The 9,274-nt window shown below is 39.6% G+C and overlaps 1 protein-coding gene across 1 annotated transcript; it reads right to left on the bottom strand.

Moving 5' to 3' along the window:
• Positions 1 to 5,358: 5,358 nt before the first annotated feature.
• LOC137742882 (uncharacterized) lies at positions 5,359 to 6,894 on the bottom strand. Its single transcript, XM_068482826.1, has 3 exons — positions 6,505 to 6,894; positions 5,970 to 6,035; positions 5,359 to 5,898 (listed from the first exon to the last, which is right to left on the bottom strand). The coding sequence occupies exons 1-3, from the start codon at positions 6,892 to 6,894 to the stop codon at positions 5,359 to 5,361; spliced, it is 996 nt and encodes a 331-aa protein (XP_068338927.1).
• Between the last annotated feature and the right edge of the window lie 2,380 nt (positions 6,895 to 9,274).

Here is a 9,274-nt window from a genome sequence, read left to right as displayed (position 1 = left end):
CCCAAACATTTGTGTGAGTGTAGCTCTGTATGTCTAGTGTCTTCATGTAAAATTTCGTAGACTTTAGATAAGTGTAAGTCTGTCTAATAATTATTTTTCGGTGACTGGTCAGTAGGGACAGCAACACAGTTTTTGTGACATTTTAAGTAGTTAGATAAAACAATCTTCTGCGGGAAAGACCCTTATTTTCATATGCTACAATTGACAAATCTTAATGTTAATAAGGAAAATCAATAGGACATTTGTGTGCTACTTTGTGGTGTGCTTTAATCCTATCATTAGGGGGGAGATAAGAATGTCAATGTTCGTTTAGAACGGCGTAAACTTGTGTAGACATTGCCCACTATGCCTCATCTCGATCCTCATACCGCACAAGTGTGATAAGCAAGCTTTCAAAATGTTGCTTTAGACGCATTTCTCTGCTTTAGCTAAAGTGATGAGATCATATACCAGCTACAAACATGCCTGCAAGGATAGATGTACTTCATGGATGTTAAGTTAACATCCTCGAATGATGTGCACCCCTAAATGATGGTTTGGTCGCCTTTGTTGGATAGTCTAGTACATCAATGGATAGCCAATCAATCTATCTCGGCCTGAAGAACGAGAAGATTCACTTCCCTAAAAAAGGAAGGACAAAGCACAAAATTAATCTATACTCGATCGCTATCTCAAATCATTTCCATCTCATGAGATTAATCCAAATTACTCCCGAGACTCGAAGTTCTTGGTCTAGAATACTAGTTTGGATGAGTTAATGGAATTGGAATGAGATTATCATCAATGATGTTTTCATTTATATGGTAGCTACCGACATAAATGAAAAGCGACGATATCAAACCATGTTCTGTTAATAGGACAACGTAAAATTGATTAGACAACTGAAATCATAATCCAAGTTAAATTCCTTACCAAAGTATGTTTGGACCTGTAGTTCCTACACTACCCAAGGTAATCCTGTTGTGTTACATGGGGGGAAAGGAAGTGTAATAAGATGAATGAAATAATGCGATGTAATGCACGCTTTATAGTGCAAGGTTTCTCTCAAACGCCCTGTGATTAATTGCAGCATTATGAATGTGGTTAGTGTTTCTCCATGGGGATATTGATACAGAGATTTACATGTACGTTCTCGAAGAATTACACAAACTAGTTCAAATAGTTCCAAACCACGGAGCACCCTTTCAACTTGTTTGAGGCGTTCACTTATGGATTGAAGCAATCCGACGAATATGGTATACTTGTCTAAGTGATTATTTGACCAGCTAAGGATATGAATTATGTCCTTGTGTGTTAAACTATGAAGTCTTATTCTGAATTGCTAGAGTTGCAGTTTATGTCGATGACTTGCATCTCACTAAGACTATAGAAGAGCTTGAGAAAATTGTCTTGCATCTAAAGACGAAATTTGAGATGAAGGATCTTGGAAAAACTTGTTTATACCTTGAACTGATGTTCAAGTGTTGTTCTGACGGTACTTTGGTCTACTAGTCAAACTACACCCTGAAGGTATTACCTTTTGAGTATACCTATGATCTTCCAACATTATACACAAATGAGTCCCTTGAAGAGGTTATGGAATCCGAAGTTCTATATCTGAGTTCAACTTTACGCTTTGTTGTATTCAGCTCATTATATTAGATAGGATAACTTTTTCGCTGTTGATCTACTAATAAAGATGCAGCACCGCGCCGACACGCAACCACTGAATTGGTATTAAAAATGTTTTCTGCCACCCTGAATGTACTACGGATTTGGGCAAATCTCAAGACATCCCGAGCGGAGCCAACCCCCTTGATCCTTGGAATGATGCTTGCTTTGTGTGTTATGCTGACGATGGTTACTTATTAAACCTGCGCAAGGCACATCCCCGAATGGTTATGTCTTTACCGTTAGGGATATCACAATATTTTGGAAGTCCACGGTATAACCTTAGATGCTAAATCTTGGAATCATTCCAAGACTCACCTTACTTCACTTACGCCACACGTGAAACATGGTTAGGAGTTCTTGTTGAGCATGTTCAAAGTACTTGCTGTTTTCATCCATTGTTAAGTCCCAACGACGATCCATGAAGATTATGCCGCATGTATCAATCTGACCAAGACATGATACATCAACAAATTCAATGCCAAGACATATTGCTTCTACATCAACAAAACATCAAAAGATTGAAGTCATGCAAGCCGATCCCAAACAAACTTTACACGACATCACTGTTGAAGTCAACCTTCCAAAAGATTGTTCTAGGAATTGATATGACTAACTATTCATGTGCAATGCTTATAGTTCTCATTCAGAAGTTCTATCAAACTCAGGGAGAGTATCTAGAAGTATACTCACTTGATCTTAATGTACTTTTTTTCCTATGATTAGGAGCATTTTTCCCACTAAGTTTTTGCTACCTAACTAGGTTTTGACGAGGAACCCATCCATGGTTGTTCATACCCATGTGAGATCTTCTACTTGCGTTCAAAAGACGTATAGTTTTGACTTCATGCAACTTCTCACTTTTCTACAAGTGTATTTCATCCGATTACTTGCGCCCCAAGTTATTCTGACTTCTTGTTATCAAATGATTGTTATGAATGGGTTAAGTCCACATTAAGTTCTTTTATATGCCTTGAGACCAAGGACTTTTAGTTCGTTATCTTGTATGCTTAAAGGGTGAAGGTCCAAATCTGATTAAGTCACCAGTTTAGTTCCCATTTAGCCTTTTTAATGATGGTAAACCACTATGTAAGTCAGATCTGAGCACTGATAGGACTTTGGGTCATCAAAAGACTATAAATGACTCGAACATATACTGGGAAATGCATTATAACGCTAGATCTATTGATTTAAAGACAAAACCAACAGAATCGAGTAAGATTTCACCTTGTATGGCAAGGTTTAAACGTCTTGTGGTCTCTTCCCTTTGTGGTTACAGGGGATCGAGTACTAAAACGGGATGAAAGATGAACAAATTTACATGAGAAAATCGATACTACAGCATTTGGGAAGGGTAGCAGAGCTTTTACACTAAACAAAAGATGTCTTTCTAAAAGGAATCTATGGCTAAAAGGGTGCAAAGTTTGGACAAAGCACATCTTTCTGGGTATTTGCTTGACTGAGAGGCAAGTTGTATATTTGTTTGTTTAATTGGTTAAGTGTTTTTGTCTCTGGGCCCTCTTCCTTCATTTATAGACAAATTAGCCCGACTGTCTGTAGCTTTGTTCTTGCCCGAAAGCAATTGAAGGGTAGTAACTCATCGGTATTTTACTTGTATTACCACTGAAAATTACTTTTGGGTTGAGAGTAGGTTGATTTCCATCAGTTATCACTTCTCTTGTAAGCACCTAGCCTTTGCATTAATGGGGGAACACCTATTGATCTTGAGATGGACGTTCTGGGCTTGGTGCTAGGCTTTGAGCAAGCTTCATTTCTTTAGTCTTTTTTAGCCCTCATTCCTTTCAGCCCAAAGTTCAAATGTTAACGCAAACAGTGCCCCCTTTAATCATTGTTGAGTCGGCACCTCGAGATGCTAATAATGATTAAATCGGCGTGCGTCTTCCTCAGAACTTTCATTAATTAAAACAACCGTTGCACTTCCAAACCCTTGTGCTAATCCATGAATCTTATCTCTAAGTTGATTGTCCACTATAAATTTCCTTCTTGACTACTTGGTTGGTTAAACACCATAATAACTTCAAGCTTTCAATTTCCTAATCTTTTCAATTTTTTAAAACCTTCATATTTTCCAGAAATTCCTTCCTGGTTTTTGCAGCTCTTGATGGCACTTTAAGTTTAAACTCAACCCTCTTGTGAGATTGTGAAGATATTTTCACCATGTGCCACTTGTTATATGGCTCTCACCGCCTACGTACTGAGTTTTTCTTTGATGAGGGATGAATGCTTTCTTTAGGACCTGAATGGATATCTCAGGCTTCAGTACCTACAAAAAAGGACATGCTTAAGGCTAACCCTAGCTTCTGCATTCTTAGTCACCTCATCATCATAGGTGTATGCTTTGGGATTAATATCAAGGTCTCTGGGAGAACTATCATCATCCCGAGCTTCCCTTCTTCTCAAGCGTTAAAGTATCCATCAGCTTCTCATTGATTCGAATGACGGGTTCAACCATGAGATCGGTAATGGGCCTCAGCCTCAGTATCTGCCCCCAAATTTTTCATTCCACAGAGAGGCTTAAGTGCACTCATATAGCTTCATGGGCCCTTTAAGCGTGGATTCAGAGGGATGCTTCAGAGGAGCTGAGTAGAATCTTCATGTAACTTCATCATTAAATGAAATGAAAATGTCTTCTTTTCTTTACTTTAGCTTGTACTCAACTGTGATGAAGATGTTAATTGTCTTTAGATCTTTCAAACCATTTAAACTTCTTCGGCATAACACTCCCTAACATCCCATAAGGTTGGATTATAATTCTTCAGAAATTTAGCATTAACTAGATGTTTCTATAAGTTTCCTTCTAAATAGGCCAAATAATACCCCCTTATCTAGTGCTTGATGAATAATGAAAAGGCCTTCCCAAGTCAGACTCCATTTCCCAAAGCCTCTTACTTGGGCTCCCAAGGGCAAGATCGTGTTCTATACTAAGTCTCCCTCCTCAAAAGTCTTCAATTTTACCTTTTTGTTGTATGCTCAGGCAATAGCTCACTTCCCTTCTTGAATCTTTTCTAAGGCTTCAATTCGGGCTGCATCTAAATCTTCAATTCCTTAACACATAGCCTCAATGTATTCTTCACTGTGTAACCCGAACTAGTTCTGAATTCTAATCGAACTTACGTTAATTTCCATGGGAATCACGACATCTTGCCCGAAGGTTAGAGCATAAGGTGTAGTCCCAGTTCCTGCCCTCTTGGAAGTTCTATCAGCCCACAAAGTATGTTCCAACTTCTCATGCTACTTCTCTGGACTATCTACCCCCATTCTTTTGATAATGTTAACCAAGATGTTATTGCTGGCTTCTGCTTGACCATTTGACTGGGGGTAGTAAGGACTAGACCGAATCATCTTTATCTTGAACTTACTTGCGAACTTTTCTACATCTCTTGAAATAAAAGATGGTCTGCAGTCTGTAACAATTGTCTCGGGCACCCTAAATCTGTGTAAGATCTTGGTTTCAATGAAGTTTTTAACAGTAGCTGAGGATATGGTCTTCACTGCTGAAGCTTCTACCCATTTGGTGAAGTAATCTGTTGCCACAATTATGAATGTATGTCCCTTGCTAAAAGCTAGATGAACTTGCCCGATGAAGTCCATTGCCCATCTTCTTAAGGGCCAAGGTTTGACTACGAGGTTCAAAGGTACTGAGCGCACATGTTGGAGTAGCCTATGTCTATGGCATTCTTCATATCCTCAGGCATAAGCTTTGCAATCTTTCTCCATCTCGGGCCAGAAATAGCCATATCTTCTTAGTAGCCACCTCATCTTGGTTTCGGCTTGGTGTGCTCCATAGATCCCCTCATGCACTTCGCCCATGACTATCATAGACTCATCTTGGCCTAAACATTTCAGTAACAACCCATCCGGAGTCTTTCTTAGCAAATTCTTTTCCCACAACACATATTTAGCGGCTTGTTGCCTGTTATTCTTACTTGTGGGAAAAAAAGGATCTTCCAAGTATTGAATAATGATTGACCTCCAATCCTCTATCTTAGGCTCTTCGGTCATTACATCCAAGCTGAATCTTCTATCAAAGATAGAAAGGAGATTTTTCTTTTGCACTTTTACTTCTATCTCAAACCTTCTTTCTTGGATCTGCACTCTAGTAGCCAATTGAGCCATTTTATTGGCTATTGTATTTGATTGTTTGGGGATATAGCTGACTGAAATTTCATCACCCAATATCTCAATAATTGCCTGGTCGCCAAGTAATAACCAGCCATAGTAATGTGTCTGCATTTGTATTTTCCATTTAGCTGGTTAATCACCAATTCTGAGTCACCAAATACTTCAACCTCGATTACCCCCAACTCCATCAGAATTTCCAAGCCAATTATCAGTACCCCATATTTTGCCCAATTGTTGGTAATCTATTGATAATCCAAGAGGAATGAATAACAATAGTGAGAGCCTTTAGGATCAATGATGTCAATCCTAGCTCCCGCAGTATTCTGAGTGCAAGATCTATCAAAATATAGTCTCCAAGGATTGATCCAGAGGCTAGTTCTTATTTTTACTTCTTGCTGGACTCATTCTTCCTTGCCCGAACAGCCTTTATTTAGCGGGATCCATACAATTGCTGCTTCCAGAGTTCCTGAGATGCTAACCATTTCTTCTTGGGACTCTTAGTGCTCGGCTAAGAAGTTTACAATTGCCTGCCCCTTAACTTCCCTTTGAGGAACATGCTGAAAACTGAATTCGGATAGTGCCAGAATCCACTTTCCAATTCTTCATGTCAACATTGTTTTTGACAACATATATTTGATCACGTTTTTCTTGGCAATGATATGACTATGGCAAGGCAACATGTAATGCCTTAACTTGCAAGCCGTAAAGTACAAAGCTAAACATAGTTTCTCCACTCAGGTATATCTTGTCTGCCTCAGTAAAGCTTCTACTAAGGTAGTATATGGCTTGTTCCTCTCCTCCTTCATTGTTTTGGGCCAATAGGCTCTCAATTAACCTCTTTGAGGCAAAGATATAAGGCTTCAATGACTTCCCCCTCTGAGGTGGCATGAGCACTGGTAGAGAAGCTAAGTAAGCCTTTATACTGTAAAAAGCCTCATGGTGTGGTGGGCCCCACTCAAACTCTTCTTTGTCTTTTAATCTCAGCAGAGGAGTTAGCGGCTGAATCTTGCCTGCTAAATTAGCAATGGATCTCCTTAAGAAATTGATTTTTCCCAGCAGTCTTTGTAGTTGTACTTTATTGGTGGGGGGAGATGATTCCATTATTGCCCAAACTTTGTTCTTGTCGACCTCCAATCCTTTTTGGTGAACAAGGAATCCTAAAAAGTTGCCTGATCTTACCCCAAAAGCACACTTCTTTGGATTCATCTTTAGTTTATGGATCCTTATTCTTGTTAAGGCTTGTCTGAGGTCTATCAAATGCTACTCTTCAGTTTTCGACTTCACCATGATGTCATCAATATACACTTCCATGCTATGGCCGATGAGATCATGAAAAATGGCATTCATTGCTCTTTAATAAGTTACACCAGCATTTTTGAGTATGATTGCCATTACCAAATATTCATATGCCCTAACATGACCTGGACATCTAAAAGTTGTTTTATGTATATCTTCTTTAGCCATTTTTATTTGATTGTATCCTACATTCTCGTCCATGAAAGATAGAACTTTGTGTTTAGTAACTGCGTCTATGGATAAGTCGGCCATAGGCATGGGGTATTCATCTTTAGGCGTGGCTCCATTAATGTTTCTATAGCCAACACAACATCTAACTGCCTTAGTTATGGCTTTTAATACAGGTACAATGTTGGCCAACCACTTAACATATTTGGCAAGCCTAATAAATCCGACCTTTACCAGCCTTTCGATCTCTTCTTTGACCTTTCCCTCGATCTCTTTTGACATCCTCCATGGTGCTTGCTTGACAGGTTTAAACCCCTCCTTGATTGGCATCTTGTGTTCTACTAATGTTGGATCTAAACCTAGCATTTCAGTGTAGTGCCAAGCAAAACAATCTTTAAACTCATTTAGAAGGTTGACAATCCTTGCCCGATCTTCAATTTCTAACAAACCACTAACTTGTATAGGCATTGGATCCTCCTCAGTTCCAAAGTCAATGTTCTCCAAGCGATCTTATACTTCTGGGCTGGTTTGTCCGGTTCTGCACAAAAAAATTCAACTAGCTCCGGGGTCTCAGGCAAGTCTTTTGGCTTGTCGAGGTCATATATGCACTCAGCTATTTGGATGGCCGCTTCTAATTCCTCCCCAAAAATATATCTTTCATTCATTTGCATGCTTGAAGCCTTTCTGCTCCAATCCTTTTCTTCTTTGGCCGAGTTTTCCCTCTCTTGTTTTTTCTCTTTCCCATACACCAATAATCTCATTATTAAGGACCTGACTGCAACCACCTGGTTCTTCCTTTTTTGTTTTGACATGAATGGTGTTGGGGAATTGGGATGATATAGGGCCAATCCCATTCTTCTCTTATAAAAGATAACTCTTGCTTTATAAGCTTTTGGGCCATCACCTTAGTTGAGCAACTGTTCTTATCAGCTCCTGAACATTAAAGAATCCTAACACTAGGATAGTAGAAGTTGGCTTCTGCTACATTGGTTGTAGGGACGAATGGCCATGATTCGACCTCTACCATTTCCCAAAACCCATGTCCTTTTTCCCATCTTCATGGTAGACAACCACTTGTTGGTGTAAGGTAAATGGCATAGAGAGACTTTGATGAATCTAATCTCTGCCTAGTAAAGCCCCATAAGTGGAAGTACTATCTACAATAAAAAAGGCTAACATGATTTGCTTCGAACCCAAGTTAACCTCTAATGGTAATATCCCATCAGTCTTGGTGATAGCTCCCAAGAAACTAGAAATTGTAAGATCTGTGGGGATAAGATCCTCCTCACTCATGCACATTTTCTTCATCTGTTTGTATGGCAACACATTGACCGCGGCCCCTCCATCAATCAAGACCCTTTTGAAGGGTACTCCCTTCAGGTGAGCAGTTACATATATGGGCTTAAGATGGTTGGCCAGTGTCAAACTTGGGTGAACAAAGACCATTTTGTCTGAGTATATTCTCTTAGGCTTCTTTATTGATTGCTCGAGTATACCAGTGTGGCTGGGTTCTTCTTATCCCGTTTTTTTTACACTAACATGCGCCATCATAGGTTATGTAGCCAAGTAATCACCTTCCATTGTGGGAGGTTAATCATGCTCGGCGCAAAACATGGCTGATAAAACATATGTCATGTTTACGTGGAAGTTGCTGGGTTCGGGTAAATCCTTCTCCTTGCCCCCAATCTGGTTCATAAACTCATCCAAGCAAGCATATGCTTCTTTTGGCAACATTAATTTAGGCAATGTCCCCTATTGAGTTATGCCAAAGTTCTGTGACTATACTGGTCTCTCACAAAGAGTGTCAACCAGTAATGGTGAAGGTATCCCCCTCTCGAGCGGGACTGTTCCAAAAGAAATTGGCTCCGGGCTCTACTTAAGTGTCGGCATCATCACCATATCATCCTGAACTTTCTTCAGGATTCTATACTTTCCAGGATAGGGGTTCTGTGGTACATGATCTCTCTCTCTTTCAGTTTTGTTGTTTGCCTTCTTCACTTCTTTCTTACTCCTCGAA

Source organism: Pyrus communis, chromosome 8 (genome assembly GCF_963583255.1).
Source record: "Pyrus communis chromosome 8, drPyrComm1.1, whole genome shotgun sequence".
Lineage (NCBI taxonomy): Eukaryota > Viridiplantae > Streptophyta > Magnoliopsida > Rosales > Rosaceae > Pyrus > Pyrus communis.
This window is presented reverse-complemented; position numbering and strand designations above follow the sequence as displayed.

Coding starts and splice junctions, on each gene's coding strand:
- LOC137742882 (XM_068482826.1), bottom strand. CDS start 6,894: ATGGAATCATCTCCCCCCACCAATAAAGTACAACTACAAAGACTGCTG. Junction 6,036..6,504: donor GAGAAACTATGTTTAGCTTT/GTACTTTACGGC, acceptor GATTATCAATAG/ATTACCAACAATTGGGCAAA. Junction 5,899..5,969: donor AAATTCTGATGGAGTTGGGG/GTAATCGAGGTT, acceptor ATACAAATGCAG/ACACATTACTATGGCTGGTT.